The 16,999-nt window shown below is 45.4% G+C and overlaps 1 protein-coding gene across 1 annotated transcript in view; it reads right to left on the reverse strand.

The window, feature by feature from the left end:
• The window catches only part of FAM169A (family with sequence similarity 169 member A), a 73,882-nt gene that overhangs the window by 8,098 nt on the left and 48,785 nt on the right, over positions 1 to 16,999 (reverse strand). Inside the window, exons 7-12 of the mRNA XM_067568891.1 lie at positions 15,261 to 15,389; positions 14,891 to 15,009; positions 11,144 to 11,198; positions 10,671 to 10,809; positions 2,778 to 2,946; positions 1,893 to 2,099 (exon numbers count right to left, since the gene is read on the reverse strand). Of these exons, the coding sequence (XP_067424992.1) occupies positions 1,893 to 2,099; positions 2,778 to 2,946; positions 10,671 to 10,809; positions 11,144 to 11,198; positions 14,891 to 15,009; positions 15,261 to 15,389 (818 nt within the window). The remainder of the gene's footprint in view (positions 1 to 1,892; positions 2,100 to 2,777; positions 2,947 to 10,670; positions 10,810 to 11,143; positions 11,199 to 14,890; positions 15,010 to 15,260; positions 15,390 to 16,999) is intronic.

Consider the following 16,999-nt stretch of genomic DNA (forward strand, 5'->3'; position numbering starts at 1 on the left):
GCCAGCCTATCTGCCTCCATAACCAACTCAAAGGAAACTTCTCTCCCTTTGTCTCACACACATTATGGAGCACACAGCAGGCAGCTATAACTATAAGGATATTGGTTTCACTGAGGTCTAACCTAGTGAGCAAACTGAGCCAGCAAGCCTTTAAACGTCCAAAAGTACATTCCACCATCATTCTACATTTGCTCAGCCTATTGTTGAACTGCTCCTTATTGCTGTCCAGTATACAGCTTCATGAGCAAGGGGTAGGATGGATCTTCCAGCATCACTATTGGCATTTCATCATCATCAATGGCTATTTTTTGGTCTGGAAAGAAAGTCCCTGCTTGCATCTTTCTGAACAGACCGGAGTTACTAAAGATGCATGCATCATGCATCTTTCCAAACCACCCCATGTTGATGGCAGTGAAGAGTCCTCTATGATCCACCAGTGCTTGCAACACCAGGGAAAAGTATCCTCTTTGGTTTATGTACTCTGTGGCAAGGTGGTCTGGTGCTAAGATAGGAATATACGTGCCATCCAGGGCCGTTTTAAGACCTTCGTAGGCCCCCTGACCGAAATAACTAATTTTATTTTAAGCTAATAATAAATAGCTTTTAAAATAAAAATAAAAAATTATATATTTAAAATTTTCATAGGCCCTGAAAGTTTTGTAGGCCCTAGGCACTGTGCCTATTGTGCTTAATGGATAATACGGCCCTAGTGCCATCTATTGGACCCCATCATGGCAAAACCATCCACTATGTCCTACATGTTTCCCAAACTCACTATCCTTCTTATCAGAAGTCTATTAATGGTCCTACACACTTGAATCACAGCTGATTTCACGTTGGATTTACGGACTCCGAACTGATACCCAACTGACCGATAGCAGTCTGGGGTTGCCAGCTTCCACAGAGCAATGGCCACTCGCTTTTCCACTGTCGGAGCAGGTCTCAAGTGAGTATTCCTGTGCTTCAGGGCGGGGGACAGCTCTGTGTAAAGTTCCATGAAAGTAGCCTTACGCATTCAAAAGTTCTGCAGTCACTGCTTGTCATGCCAGACCCCCATAACGATGTGATCCCACCAGTTGGTGCTCATTTCCCGGGACCAGAAATGGTGCTCCACCAAGTTCAGCTGCTGTGCGACAGCCAGCAGCAACCACGAATTGTTTCGTTTTATGGCTTGTGGCAGGGCAGCTTGAGTAACATCGCAATTTTCCATGCTGCAGCTCCTCATCCTTGGAAATACTGCAGGATAAGTCATGAGGTGTTTGTGATGTTCACAAGGATAGTGCACAGCTGAGCTGGCTCCAAGCTTCTCTGGCAATGGTGTATGCATGGCAAAGCCAGGATTTCGAAAAATGGCATGAAAAAAGCATTTGTCAGGTTATCATCAGGAAAGGGAGGGAAGGAGGAGGGAGGACATTGCATCATAGGAGGCTGAAGACCTTCCCAAAAGCCTTTGTGGCTTGTTGCACTGTGGGATAGATACTCAGTGCACTGCTCCGCTTATCGATACAAGCGCGGCTGGTGGGGACGCACTCCCCAAATGCAATGAGCATGGTGTGATCACGCCCAACCAACTTCCTTAGTTCGGCAGGTGAATGTCGACTGAAATTAAATCGACTTCACTTTGCAGTGTAGACATACCCCAAGAGATGTACTTGAGTATTGCTAAGGGAGATTGGACCAAAAAATCGTTTTCCTTAATTTTAATGAGCACAGGTTCCTTGCTACTGCATATTACAAAAACAGCAGTCTCGTATTTTTTATTTATGGATTTTGCCATATGTTCTGATAACTGTTTTTGCAAGTAATTCATGGCCTACACCTATTAAATAAGTGTAATATATCCATTGCAGAAAAAAAGACACCTAAAATATCATTTTGTTGCACTCCCTCACCTTATCTGATGTAGTGTCTTCAGAAGATTTCACTGAAGAGTCAAGGATTAATGGAACAAACAAAGTTAAAGATTCTTCTTCTGGACTGTCAGACTGTAATTTTGATTCACCATCTAGTATTTCACTAGCTGTTTCCTCTTCAGTCATGAGTGATGTTTTGATGGTCTCTTCTGTTAGCTCACCATTGAGTGGCTCCAATTCAGTTTCCTAAGTGACATTCATAAAAGTCAAGATAGGGTACAACCACTGTTCAAAACATCTGAGTAACAAACTCAAAGGCAGAACTTTTGCATAGAAACACTGATCAGCAGGGTATGAGGTTCTACTAAGTCACCGATGTTATTTCTAGTTTTAACTTCAAAACTTCTGTTACAGAGTAAAACTGTTGTGCAAACAGTGGTATTTATAATTGGTTTTGGCTTTTTTTAAAGCATAAACATTAAAGCAAGCATTTTCAAAATTTACAGGAGTCACTGAGACACTTAAGCCATTGGTTCCCTGAGGATCATCGAATTTTCTTTAGAGATACTGGACCAGATTCTGGCCTTTGCTCCAGCTACTTTGTGCTGCCAGAGTCAACAGGCTAGCTGGGGATTCACCTTACAGAAACTCTTGTGGACTCAAATGTTCACAGTAAGTATGGAGGAAGTTTCTCTGACCCCAATTCTGTACCAGCTTTATCTTCCAAATGGATTTAAGATGTAGACCCACATAAAGCGCATGTGATAATTTCATATAGCAAAGGCAAATATCACGGTAGCAAGGACCCCATTTGCCACTAAAGGTTGCAATCTCCTGCTCAGATGTGGCTGGAAAACTTCCTCAAACCTACCATCACCACTTGGGTCTTATATGGACTGAGCCTCAACCACTCTCAGATCTTACCACTTTCTCATTTTGTTTTTCAGGTGGTGATGTACATAGCTCTTGTGTTTCCAATATTGATTGGTCCTCATTTTCAGCTACTGTTTCCTCTTCATTTGCATCTACATTTTCTTCAGTTTCTTCTACTAACTCCTCTGAGCTTTCAGATGTACATGCTACAGGTTCCAACCTGCAACAGAAAATAAAATAAATAAATAAATAAAATAATATTTTTAGGTTAATTTCAGTGACACTTTTAAAGATGGGAACTTTCTTCCACAGTAAATTAATTTTCATTAGTATAATACACATTCATCATATAGTAGTGGGAATAAAATTATATATTAAAAATTACCAACTCCTAACTAGATAGCTATTCAATTAGACTGTTGCAGCAATATCTAAAGAGGCCTTTATCTTGTTTCCATTGAATTCAAAGCTAGAAATCAGGAATACTTTCATGAGGGCTTCAAGTTTCTGAAATTACAAAATGCTTATCCTTTAACTATAAGAAATTTGGAACCTGTGAAAAGAGACCCAGCTACTCCCAACCCAGATACACCAATATCAGTCTTAGGTGACTTAATTGTTTGAGTGCCCTTGTAGAATTAAAATGATCATTAACTTCATATGGTTTATAAAAGTATAACTGAATTAGAATTCAAGATAGCAAACAGCACGCAGATTGGCTGGAAAGAAAGCTTTGCTGTATCCAACCGGTAATGAGGTCTCAAATGTTTACTTTTTATTTTTAGGCTGATGGAATTTTTCAGCTTTAAGTGCACTTAAGTTTTATATATGAAGAAACAATAGTGTGCGCAGCTGACTTATATTCAGTTGTTTCACAAATGTTATAAAACTACACACCACAGTCTCTCAAGGTGGATTAGGGCAGTGGTACCATACAATTTTTACTACAAACCCCACTATCCTGATTTTCAAGAACAGTCATCAGCTTCCCAAGTATCCAACCAGCCAATTATCTACGGCTACAAATCTTGAAGCACTAATTGCCAATCTGTGGAACTGGTGGTTAGGAATCACTGAATAAATTTCATATATTCCATACACTGTACATCTTACAGCACCACATTTCTAGAAGTGCATAATAGCAGGACAATATCTCTTTGGTTCCATATAGCAATTCACAAGGAAAGTGAAAAGCAGACCATGAAAATGTGAAGCTACTTAATTCTGTTTCACCAGACTGTCACTTGCCGTGCTAAGTCATTTGAGCTGAGTCAGGTTTCAGTAAGGAAACCCATCCTTCCCCAACAAGTCATCAAAATAGATGTCAGATGGATGTGCTGCAGGAATGCAGATATTTTACAGAAACTACATTCCAATGACTATGATGAAGTGACTTGGCCTCTTGTTTCTCTCGCCTCCATTAGAGATACTATCCTAGCAGAATACAACCAACTTCCTTTGAATTATTCTATACTTTTTTTTTTTTTTTACCAATTCAAACTAGTTTTGGAGCCTAACTAGAAAGTAAAATTCTCTTAATTTTGTTATATATTTTGTGTCTTGCCTAATTGCTTAGGTTGCCATAGCAACAGAGCTTAGCTTGTTATCACAGCAATAGAGTTAGACTATTAGGGGATAGCTCAGCCAGTTCTGGCTGGTTTTAGTGTTAGTTCAATAAAGACTTTTCATGGGTTTGCATCTCTCTGTGTTCCGTGCTGATTTCTCTCTGAATACAAGTACTTTCCAAGGATTTAACATAACCAATTTCAGTTAAGAGCTTTTGGTATTTGTGGTTTTTTTTTTTTTTTTTTTTTTTAAAGCAAAAAGGTTACTTACCAGTAACTGATGTTCTTCAAGATGTGTTGCTCATGTCCATTCCACTATAGGTGTGTGCACGCCTCCATGCACGGTTACCCGGAACTTTTTACCCCTTAGCAGATCCCATAGGGCTGGCTCCAGTGCCCCTGGAGCCCCACGTACATGCCTTGGTATATGAGGCACTGCCGACCCTACGCCCCCTCAGTCCCTTCTTTCTGTCAACTCCGGCAGTGGGGACGGGAGGTGGATTGTGGAATGCGCATGAGCATCACATCTCGAAGAACATCAGTTACTGGTAAGTAACCTTGTTTTCTTCTTCAAGTGCTTGCTCACGTCCATTCCACTACAGGTGACTAACAAGCAATACCTTTGGAGGTGGATCGGAGTTATCGGTGAGCTGCTCTGAGCACTGCTGTGCCAAATCCCGTGTCCTCTCTCGCCTGCTGGACGATGGCGTAGTGGGACATGAAGGTATTCACCGATGACCGGGGGGGCGGCTTTGCAGATGTCCTGCAGGGGCACTCTCTCCAGGAAGGCTGTAGATGAGGCTTGAGCTCTGGTTGAGTGTGCAGTGATGGTTCCCAGAAGCGGCACTCTCGCCTGCTCGTAGCAGAACTTGATGCATGATGTAATCTACGAGAAGATGCGCTGGGTAGAGACAGCTGAGCCTTTCATCCGGTTGGCCACAGCGCCGAAGAGCTGTGTCGATTTCCGGAAAGGCTTTGTACGCTCAATGTAGAAGGCCAGGGCTCGACTCACATCCAGGGAATGCCATCTCCTCTCCTCTTCCGAACTGTGCGGTTTGGGGAAAAAACACGCAGAGAAAAATATCTTGGTTACAATGAAATTGGGAAACCACCTTGGGTAGGAAGGCTGGATGTGGCCTCAGATGGGCCTTGTCCTTATAGAATACTGTAGAAGGGGGGCTTCAAGGTCAAGGCCCTAATCTCGGAGACCCTCCTGGCTGAGGTAATGGCCACCAGGAAGGCTACCTTCCATGAAAGGATAAGCAGAGAGCATGAAGCCATGGGTTCAAAGGGGGGCCCTGTGAGTCTCGAGAGGACCAGGTTGAGATCCCAGGGAGGCACCGGGTCATGGACCTGCAGATAAAGCCTCTCCACCCGCTTAAGGAACCTGACCGACATGGGATGGGAGAACAGCGATCTCCCCTCTAGCGGCTGATGGAAGGCCGAAACAGCCGCCAGGTGAACCTTCAACGAGGCCAGCAACAGACCCTGGTGCTTCATCTGGAGCAGGTACTCCAGGATCACCTGTATAGGTGAGAGGCTGGGTGGAATACCCCAGGACTCTGCCCAACAGGTGAACCGTCTCCGCTTAGCCCAATGCACGACCTGTGTAGAAGGCCTCCTGCTGCCCAGGAGGACTTGCTGGACCCGCACAGAACAGGCTCCTTCTCCCTCCATCAGTAACAGAGCCTCCAGGCCGTGAGGTGCAAGGAGTTCAGGTCTGGGTGCAACAGGCAACCGTGGTCCTGGGATAGAAGGTCATGTTGCCTCGGGAGTTCCAGGGGTGGAGCAACCGAATGGTCTAGCAGCATGCTGAACCAGCGCCATCTTGGCCAGGCCGGAGCGATGAGTATAATGTTCACCCTGTCCCTCCTTATTTTCAGCAGGACCTTGGGTAGGAACAGAATGGGCGGGACGCATACATGAGGCCCCCGTTCAGTCCATGAGGAACGCATCGGAAATCGACCCAGTCTTGCAACCCTGGAGTGAGCAGAACTTCAGACACTTCGTGTTCCAGGCCGATGCAAATAGGTCCACTTGGGGAATGCCCCACTTCTGGAAGATCATAGCCACCACCTCTGGGTGCAACAACTAGTCATGTGGCGGGATAGAAACAACCTGCTGAAGCAATCCGCCTCATCGTTCCTCACTCCCAGGAGGTAAAGCAGTCAAGTGGAAATTGTGCCTCACGGCAAAGTCCCACAGACAGGTAGCTTCCTCGCAGAGGGCTGAGGAGTGCGCTCCGCCCCCTGCCTGTTTATATAAAACATAGCTGCAATGTTGTCCGTCAGCACTTGCACCACTCTGCCTGTCAGGAATCAGAGGAACACCTTGCACTCAGCTCCTTCACGCTGATGTGCAGGAGCCTCTCCTCCCCCAACGAGAGCCCGAGTGCCTAGGTTGGCGCTGATGTGGGCTCCCCATCCTACATCCAAAGCATAAGAAATTAGGGTGACTGACGGGATCAGTTCCCTGAACAGAACGCCCTTCATCGCTGCCCTGGGAGTCCGCCATGAGTTTAGGGAGGCTAAGACGGGTGGAGGAACTGTGACCACCCGCTCCCATGGGTGTCTGCTCAGCACATATCCCGAGGCAAACCATACCTGAAGCAGTCTGAGCCTCAGGCGAGCTAGTCTCACTACATACGTGCAGGCCGCTACGTGGCCTAACAGCTATAGGTAGTGCCTGGCTGTTGTCGTGAGGCATCGGTGCAGCTGGGAGATGATAGAGACCATCGCCTCGAAACGTGGCTGAGGCAGGAAGGCTCTGGCCTGGGAAGCGTCCAGGGCTGGAGGCTAGGGAGACCATGCGAAACCTGAGTCATCTGACATATTTGTTTAGACGACGCAGGTCTAATATGGGTCTCAGACCCCCTTTGGGCATAGCACCCTGAGACTATCCCAAGGACCCAATGGTCCGAAGTGATCTTTGCCCCTTTGGGATAGAAGGGCCTCAATCTGTTTAGGAAGGGGCGGGGCGAATCCAGGAGAGCATTTGGGGCGCCACCCTCGGGCACACCATCAAAATTGTCTCCTCTGGTTCCCCGACCTCCTGGGGGCCCCTACTGAGGAGCTCAGGACAAGCTGGGGGGCTGATTTCTCCTTCTAAACCCTCTCTTCCTATCCCTATTCCTATAGGGTTGAAAAGGCCTGGGCGGAGGCCTTGGCTGCTGCTGCGCCTGGGTCTGAGATTGATGCCTGGAAAACTGGGGTGTGTACAGGCCCAGGGAGCGAAGCGTGACCCTGGAGTCCTTCAGACCATGTAACTTCACATCGGTCTGGTTGGAGAATAGGGCTGACCCATCAAAGGGGAGGTCCTGAATAGACTGCTGCACCTTCTGGGACAAGCCCAAAGATTGCAGTCACGAGCACCTTCTCATACCGATGACGGAGGCTATGGCCCTGCCTGCCGAGTCAACAGCGTCACAGGACGTCTGGAGCGCTGCCCTAGCTGCCATGGTTCCTTCCTCCACAATGGTGCTAAAGTCTGCAGCCTGGTCCTGGGGCAGGGCCTCAGTGAACAGCCTGAGGGAGTTCCACAGGTTGAAATTATATCTACCCAAGAGGGCCTGATGGTTGGCAATCCTGAACTGCAGGCTTGCCGTGGAATAAACCTTTCTCCCAAACAAGTCCAGCTTCTTATTGTCTTTGTTCTTGGGAATGGAGCCTGGATGACCTTGCCTGTCTCACTGGTTAGCCGCATCTATCACCAGGGTTCCCGGGGCGGGGTGAGTGAACAAACCCTTCGGCTGGGACATAATATTTTTTCTTGGCCACCTTTGACGTAGGGGTGACCGAGGAAGGGGTTTGCCACAGGGCCTTTACAGTCTTAAGGACCCTTTTGTGGACTGGGAGGACCACTCTCCCTGGGGCAGCTGCCGCCAGCACATTAAAGAGGCTATCTTTGGCCTCATCTAACTCCTTCAGCTCCAGCCCCAAGTTGGAGGCCACCCTCTTGAGCAGCTCCTGGTGTGCCCTCAAATCCTTCAGCGGTGCCGAGTGGTCCCGGGAGGCTGCCTCGTCCGGTGAGGAGGAAGATTACTGCCAAGGTGAGTCCTGTGGGTGCGCCCCCTCCTGGAGAAGGGTTGCACCCGTTGAGGGTCCCTCCATGGGGTCCGACTCCTCGTCTGGGTAGTGGTGTCTATGGACCTTCTCCTGTGCTGGAGGCACGGACTGCACCCCCAATGACAATGGATTGGGGCCCCGGCCCCATCTGGATACCCCAAGGGGCCCAATAAGGCCATCGTTGCGGCCATTGACCCTGGGGCCAACCCGGGGCTGACTGCGCCACAGGCTGTGACACTTTGTGGGGCGTCGGCTCTCCCAATGACTGTCCCCCCAGGAGACCCCAAGTCACTAGACCGGCGGTGCCATATATGTCCTCGGTCCCGAGTGCCCTTCCCTGCCGGGGACCGCCCTCTTGACACCTCCAACCTGGAGGACGAGGACTGCCTCCGTCGCCGCGAGTGGTGCCGACGAACAGAGGTGCATTCCGAAGAGCTAGAGGTACTAGAGCGTCGTCTGGGTACCTAAGATTTCCGGTGCCGCTTGCCTTGCGGTCCTGCAGACTCTTTCGGTGACTGAGGTTGATGCCGCTCCGAACTCCTCGGTGCCGAGCTGGACTCTGGCAACAGGGTTCCGTGTCATGGACTGCGCGGTGCTGGGTCCTCCGACGGTGACCAGGTTCAGCGCCACCTCAGTGCAAGCAAACTCCTCAGTGCCAGGTCCTCCAGCAGCGACCGGGTTCTGCACCGTCTAGGTACAGGCAAACACCTTGGTGCCGGGGATCTGGAACGAGACCTCGACCGGTACTGCCTCCTGGCATGCGCTGCCTCCAGTGCCAAGGATCGACGTCGGCGCCGAGAGGGAGACTCCACATTCTGTGCCGGAGCAGGTCGACTTGACGACGCCAACCTGGAGCAACTGCTGGGGGAGTGGCTCTGCTCTACCTTCGGAGACAGTCAGGCGGGAGATCTTCCTCCCCATATTGGGGATCTCCACCGCCATTCAGGGGGACCCAACGCAGGTTTCCTCCATGACACTGGCCCCCTCTCCCTCAGCGGAGGGTGGAGGTGGCGTGGGCAAGGCCAACAAGGCTCTTGCCACCTGAAAAGCCTCCGGGGTCGACGGCATCAGCAGTGGCACTCTCCCACTCCCAGTACCGACAGCGCAGGGGAGTGTCCACGCTCCGCATGCTGCTTCTTCCTCTTCAGTGCCAGCGATGTTGTGCAGTGCCATGTCTAGGCCAGTGCCGGCAGTGCGCTCTGCACCGAGGTCATGCTCGGTGCTAAGGTGGAGCAGGCTGGCATGGACGCCGAGCGGAGCGCTGACTCCATCATCAGGGCTTTCAACTGGCTCTCTCGGTCCTTCTGAGTCCTCAGTTTAAAAGCCCTGCAGATCTCACATTTCTCTTTCCTGTGGGCTTCCCTCAAGCACTTAAGACAGCGGTCGTGGGGGTCGCTGAGTGGGAAGGCCTTCCCAGAGGAGGCACATAGCTTGAATCTTGGTGACCGGGGCATGGCCCGGCCACTCTAACTCCCCGCAGGGACTTACTTTATCTCTAACTACACTTAACAACACTTAACAACTACTTAACTAACTAAAACTAACTTAGAATATCAAACAAGTTCAAACAAGGGGAATAGCACTTGCCGCAAGCAAGGCTAGTTCCAGCAACCGTCACAGGTGGAAAGAAGGAACTGAGGGGATGTAGGGCCGGCAGTGCCTCATATACCATGGCATGTGCGCGGGGCTCCAGGGGGCGCCAGAGCTGGCCCTACAGGATCTGCTAAGGGGAAAAAAGTTCCAGGTAATCGTGCACAGAGACATGCTCACCCTATAGTGGAATGGACATGAGCAAGCACTCAAAGAAGAACACTTATCTTCTCCATGCGAGCCTGTGCAATCAATGTTTCATGATTTCAGTGACCCTTCAAGAGTTTTTGTACCATACAACTTAGAAGTCAGAATACAAAAAGCTATCTGTGTTCCCATTTTACAAACACCACACAAACCTGACAACACTGTCACAGTGAAGTGTATTTAAACTTTGATTCTTCAAGACATTAGTACAATAAAAAATGCTTAATGTGCAACTAGTCACCACAGTGTTGTTCATGTCGTTCCCAGTATCTGGTGAGTTTATATGAAAATAAAAATCATTGCTTTAGTGTGATCACTTGAGAGTTGGCAGCTTACTTTTTCCCCTCGAGTTTTATTTTTTGTTTTTAAAGTAATCAGAAAATCAGACGAAAGCAGGGGAAGAGAAGGTATATCAATTTTTCTTTCTAATGGGCTAGGAAATTATTCATGTGGTACATGAATAGGCATCCCACAGCTTTGACACCACTGAAACTGCAAAATGAAAAGTGACATATTACCTGCTCCCTGACATCCAAAGAAGGTTTTCATCCTCTCCTGAATGAGTTTCAGTTTCAGATTCCTGGCTTCTCTTTCCTATCCTGGGACGTTTTAAATGACTGCTTCGTGTTCGAGTGGAAACGGGTGTAATATCAAGCTCTTAAAGATACAACAAAATGAATGGAAACTGAAGAATACACATACCTAATGGATCTGCACACTAAGAGAATAATGTTAGTATTTCATAAAAGTAGGAATATGCTGGGCCTAATTGAAAAAGCGTGGCTTTTTTTTTTTTTTTTTTTCTTTTTAAATAAAAATAAGATCAAACAATGTTTAGGCCTCACAACACCTCTAAAAGAGGTATTACTATTTTATCCATTTTGCAGATGACTAAATGAAGGCACAGAGAAGTTAAAGGTAATGGTGAAAATGGGCCATTACCCTACTAAAATTTAAGAACCATAATATTGATGATCAACATTATTTTTACCTTCAGAAGTGCTTGCATGGGCATCTAAGGTATCTTTGCCTTTTTGAGAATCAACCTAAAGCAGAAAAACATATTGGACTTTAGAAGTCTGAACCACTGGAAATTCTATTCTCATGACCAAAATGCCTTCATCTCCCAACTCCCAGTTACATACTGGAGTATTAATTCAATGTCGCTCTTTGGGAGAGTGACTATCTTCAGAAAAAGGAGCAAGTGAAAAAATGGTATTTAGAATCAGATCTACTCTCACTGACAAATACACAGTTTTACTATCTCAAAGCATCTATCTTGGGATTATCATAAGAAAAATCAACGAAGATAACAAATCTTCATTACTGGTGATGATGTGGCAGCTGGGTAAAACAGCATCAGCCTTAAATTCTAGGTGTAGTCTGCAGAGCCAGCAGGTAGACAAGTCATCTTTTTATTTATGACCAAACTGGATCTGCAATCATTGAGACACAAACATCCAACCCCACAAATCTATTTTTACAATCACTTCTCAGAGTATAAGCTTCTTGTTTTTAAAAGAGAGCTCTCATTAATGATATTGTCCTACATTAGCTGCTTTAGGTAAACTAGCATTAAAATGAGGCCATGTCCATCTGCACTGCTCCAGTTCCAACCTAACCCCAAAGACTTCTGCTGCAAGACCCAGTGGGTTGCAATAAATACTTTGATATGAGAGATACCTTCAAGTAAATTTAAACTGAGGGGTTTGTTTAATTATATATTAGTGTTACAATCACTTCAGTATTCCTTGTGTTTTTATACAGATAGACAGATAGATAATGCAATACATAGGTACACGTGGGAATGCTTTTCCACATTATTTTACAATCCTCCTAAGTCTTTAGTGTGCTGCAGAATTTTGTATTGATAGTGCAGTCATCAGGGAGAAAGTTGGTTCTAGTATTTTGGAAGGGATTGGAGTGCTTTGGGATTCTGGCCTCCAGAAGGTATTTGAGACTTTTGACATTGGATGCATTTCCTTTTTCCTTCCAACTTTTGGGCAGGGGCACAGCTGACATGACTTTTTTTGTAGGGCTTGAATTCCTAATCCATCACACCAGCAAACCTTAACAGTAACTAAATGCTGCACTGCTCCTTCCCCCATAATATATGACTGCATCCAACAACCTTATAATAAGTGCATTACTCAGATGTTTCTGCTAAAATGATTAGCAGTGGAGTGACTTAAATCATCATAATCAAGTTTCAGAGTTAGAAACTTATTGTTATGAATGGCAGCTCTCAGAGTTATTGTTTCAGGCTGTTTACAAACTCAAGAAGAAAACACTATCTGTTTCACAGAATCAGACGATTAGGGTTGGCAGGGACCTCAGCAGGTCATCTAGTCCAACTCCCTGCTCAAAGCAGGACCATTCCCAACTAAATCATCCCAGCCAGGGTTTTGTCAAGCCGCACCTTAAAAACCTCTAAGAATGGAGATTCCACCACCTCTCTAGGTAACCCATTCCAGTGCTTCACCACCCTTTGAGTGAAAAAGATTTTCCTAATATCCAACCTAGACCTCCCACACTGCAACTTGAAACCACTGCTTCTAGTTTTGTCATCTACTACCACTCAGAACAGCCTATCTCCATCTTCCTTGGAACACCCTTTCATGTAGTTAAAGGCTGCTATTAAATCTCCCCTCATTCTTCTCTTCTGCAGACTAAACAAGCCTAGTTCCCTCAGCCTCTCCTCATAAGTCATGTGCTCCTGCCCCCTAACCATTTTTGTTGCTCTTCGCTGGACTCTCTCCAATTTGTCCACATCCTTTCTGTACTGGGGGGCCCAAAACTGGACACACTACTCCAAATGTGGCCTCACCAGTGCCGAACAGAGGGAAATAATCACTTCCCTCGATCTCCTGGCAATGCTCCTACTAATGCAGCCCAATATGTCGCTAGCCTTCTTGGCAATAAGGGCACACTGTTGACTCATATCCAGCTTCTTGTCCACTGTAACCCCCAGGTCCTTTTCTGCAGAACTGCCTAGCCGTCGGTGCCCAGTCTGTAGCAATGCAATTGAATTGTTTGCATTCAGTTTCCCTTTGGGAGGTAACCTTCTCAACCATGAGCTTGAGACACTTACATTTTAATTTGAATACAAAATTTAGATTTCAGTATTGAGGCTTTGTGCCTAAGGCACTGGTCTTGCATAATTAAAGTTAACGGGAGATTTGCCACTGGCTTCAATGAGAGCAGGATCCAGCCCTAATTCTGTAGCCATGCTGAGAACACAGAACTATGGTAACATACAGAATGGATCTCACTGTATTAGGAATTTAATGTTAACTCTGTTTATTCCCAAGTGCGTTTTAACTGGTTTGTACAACACAAATACATACTTTATTAACATGCATTAGTATTCACTATACGCAAGCAGCTTTATCTTTCAGTATTTTCCATCTCTAACAGCTGCGTAATAGTCAGACAGAAGTATTCAACTGCATATCCATACATGAGTGAAATTTGGCTGAGGTTTCAACTATGCACAGAAAACTTGCATTCCTTCTGCAGGGGAACTGAATGCAGGCCGTGCACTCTACATCATATTTACCTACAACACGATTATGCACTTTCATGGCCACTTATCTTCTTAGACTGACGCATCTGATGCCAGAGAAATGCTGCCTTTGCACTGTTTGTGACTACAGTGCTTCTAACTAAGGGCAGGTCTATCCTACCGCTTCAGTCCTTCTAACTTACATCGCTCAGGGGTGTGGAAAAAAGACATCCCTACTGAGCGACACAAGTTACAGCGATCTAAGCGCTGTCCACACCGGTGCTCTGCTGGTGGAAGTCACTCTCCTGTCAGCATACATCTTCACCAGACACGCTGCAGCTGCACCGATGTAGTGCTTCTAGTGTAGATCTGCCTGAAGTATCATAGTCTGGATATTCACACATCCCAAGACTGGAGGGTGCAGGAAGAAATCTGTTGAAATACCTTCCTGCCCCAAACCTATAACAATCTACCCATGAAAGCTACTAGATATTAAAAAAGCCATCTCATACCCTAATAGCATACAAAGAGAGCATAGGCTGAAAAAAATGATAGTACAAGATGCATCCTAGTGTTCTATTAATGCTAGGTGAATTTGCAACGTGTAAGCATCAAGCTGATACCGCTTCACTCAAAAAGGTAACATTAACTCAAGTGTAACAAAAGCATCTGTCTTTCGTAGCTCCTGAGACCCACGTCGGTTTAGTTCAACTACAACACAATTCCATAATAAGTATGTTTCTGGCTTTGTCACTGAAGCCTCAATGATGTCTTTAAGGGTTATCTGATAAAGTCATGGGTTTTGTCAGACTGGATGGCTCAAAAGAAAGGCAATAGTCCAGGCTCATAGGCCCAGAGAACACTGAAGAGATACTGGAAGTCCAAGCTGGATTCCTGGAAAGAACATACTGAGGCAGAGAAGCACAGGAAAATGGGGGATAAAGCAGGAGAATCAAACAAGGAGGGCACACACTTTTATTAAATTCATGGATTTTATAAATGATTTCCTAGGATTTATCTGTATTTTTCCCAAAAGTTTATCCAGTACCATTGCTCTTTAATTAGAAATGGATTATTAAAAAATATATAACTTCCTATATGGAGACCCATCTCTTCAGTAAAAGATTTTACAGAACATATAATTAAAGAAGACAGAAGAATATGAAGATATAAATTATATAATTCTGTAAAAACTCTTGGCTTTTACGTATACAGACAGCAGTGTGTACCTACCCTTAGCTGCGTTTCAATCTCTGTGCACCGTTCACTTCCCATTTCATGGCCACTTCCCATGGCCGACTGCAGAAAACACTCCTCAGTTTGGGAACTGTTATTTTCTTTTTGAGAGGCTCCTGCTCTTAGAAAATTCAAGAGGAAAAAAAAGTGCAGATACAATTTAAATAACTTATCATCCACTCTGAATGTAAACTCACATAGGGCCCAAATCCAGCTACCAATGAAGTGGGAGTTTTCCAATGATTTCAGTGAGAATTGTTCATAATGGGAACTGTCTACAAAAATTATTGTAGCAAATTACAGTACAATGTAACTTTACTTTTCAAGTTTCAAGAGTTTCCCGGCTCTGTTTCCAAAGCAGCCTTACCTATAGTTTTGAGCATTTCTCTCTGCAATACGCTGCTAATAGGTGTTCTCTGGAACCAGTGTCCTGCTCCTTCAACTTCCCATAGAAGATCATGATCCCCTGGATACTTTTCAAAATATTGCTTACAAGCTGAACAAACACAACACAACAAAACCACATCACACAGTATGTACATCTGTAACTCATTTTAAGAAATGATTCAAACACTATCCTATGGAGTTAATGATAATCTAACCTTCTACTTTATCATATTTACAATACATAACATACAAAAAGGAACTGAGCCACCAAGATGTGCACATGTCTAACCTGAGTAACTACATGGTAACATTTCTGTAACCCTCATCCTTCTAGATCACAGTCCCTTCCTTTTATTTAGCACCTTCCATCATTGTACAATGTCTTAAATTTAGATTGTAAGCTTAAGGGGATAGGGACTGTAGTTCTTCTCCCCACCCCATCTTCTAGGAAGCACTTTTGGGTGTTATAATAAGTAACTATTTTGTGCTAGTTTGTGTCTCCAAAGTAAAAGGAAAGATTTCTTCCTCAATTAAAAAAAACCTTGAATCCCAACTTTCAAAAATGAATCCTAATTTACTATATTGCCTGTCACTTTACGTGACAGTTACAAGGCTATTTGTTTCTAGAGTTTTAAAGTGAACATGGATTTAAAGTTGTCTACCTATCAGGGAAATGCTCTTGAATAGTGCGTGCAGTCAACAGATTCTGCCAACCAATGTTACCAACGGCTTCCATATAAATTACTTTGTGGGAATGCAGAGGAATTGGCTTTGGCACTGTTTATTACAACACACTCACCATTAACCTTTGGTATTTCCCTCCCCCTCCTCTTAAAGTCCTACTGGTGAATATTTCATCATCTGACTCAAACCAGACATCTTCCACACAACTCGACCGCAGCATGCATTGAGAAGGAAGCACACAACAGCAGGTATCACCCACATTCAGAGAAAAATGATGCTAGCAAATACCCATTTATATGACCCCATCGCTCTCACTGAGTGCCTTACTAGCATTAACCAAAAAGCTGAGAGGGAGCTGCTACCAGCAACAGGTGGGGAGAGCTGGCGCCACCTGTCACCATTCCTGCTAGTGTTTGTTGTCCTCTTCAAAGTAATCAGCTACTATTTCTAGTGCAGGCCCTGCAGATTGGCCCTTTCCTAAAGGCTCATTTCTGCAGCTAAGGCAGGGGGCAGGAGACAGTGTATGTGTTCTGGATCCTGTACCATCATCCCTGGAAATTGTTTCTGGCAGTAGAGAGGACTCTGACAGCCAGTATGCTTCGTTTGGGCAAGTGCAATAAGATACTCCATATCGTATTAAATTGCCTTCATATTGTGGCTTTGGGACATACCACAGTTTCAGGAACCAGTGACCTTCTTTCCATACTCCACACACATTCTGGGGTAATATCTGCCCTCAGAGCTTGTCAATATTTGTACCTCACACGTGAACACTTCAGTTATTCCACTAGTTTGGATTCTTGTCACCTCTGTGGCAAGATCTCAACAAGCCAGTACCTGAGAGACAACCCCTCATCCCATTTATTTAATGCTAACTAATGTTACAATTAAACCAATCTCTGTTGTTACTTTTAAAACTGAAGGGAAAAAGCATTATAGACTTGGCTGTAAGTACTCTGCCCAAAACAAGTGCATCTGTGCAATTCCAAAAGTGGCAGTCAGAGAGAGCAGGATTTTGCTGATGCCCACAGACAG

The sequence above is a fragment of the Emydura macquarii genome, unplaced genomic scaffold (genome assembly GCF_026122565.2).
Source record: "Emydura macquarii macquarii isolate MOO-44397 ecotype Brisbane River unplaced genomic scaffold, CSIRO-AGI_Emac_v2 contig_2897, whole genome shotgun sequence".
Lineage (NCBI taxonomy): Eukaryota > Metazoa > Chordata > Testudines > Chelidae > Emydura > Emydura macquarii.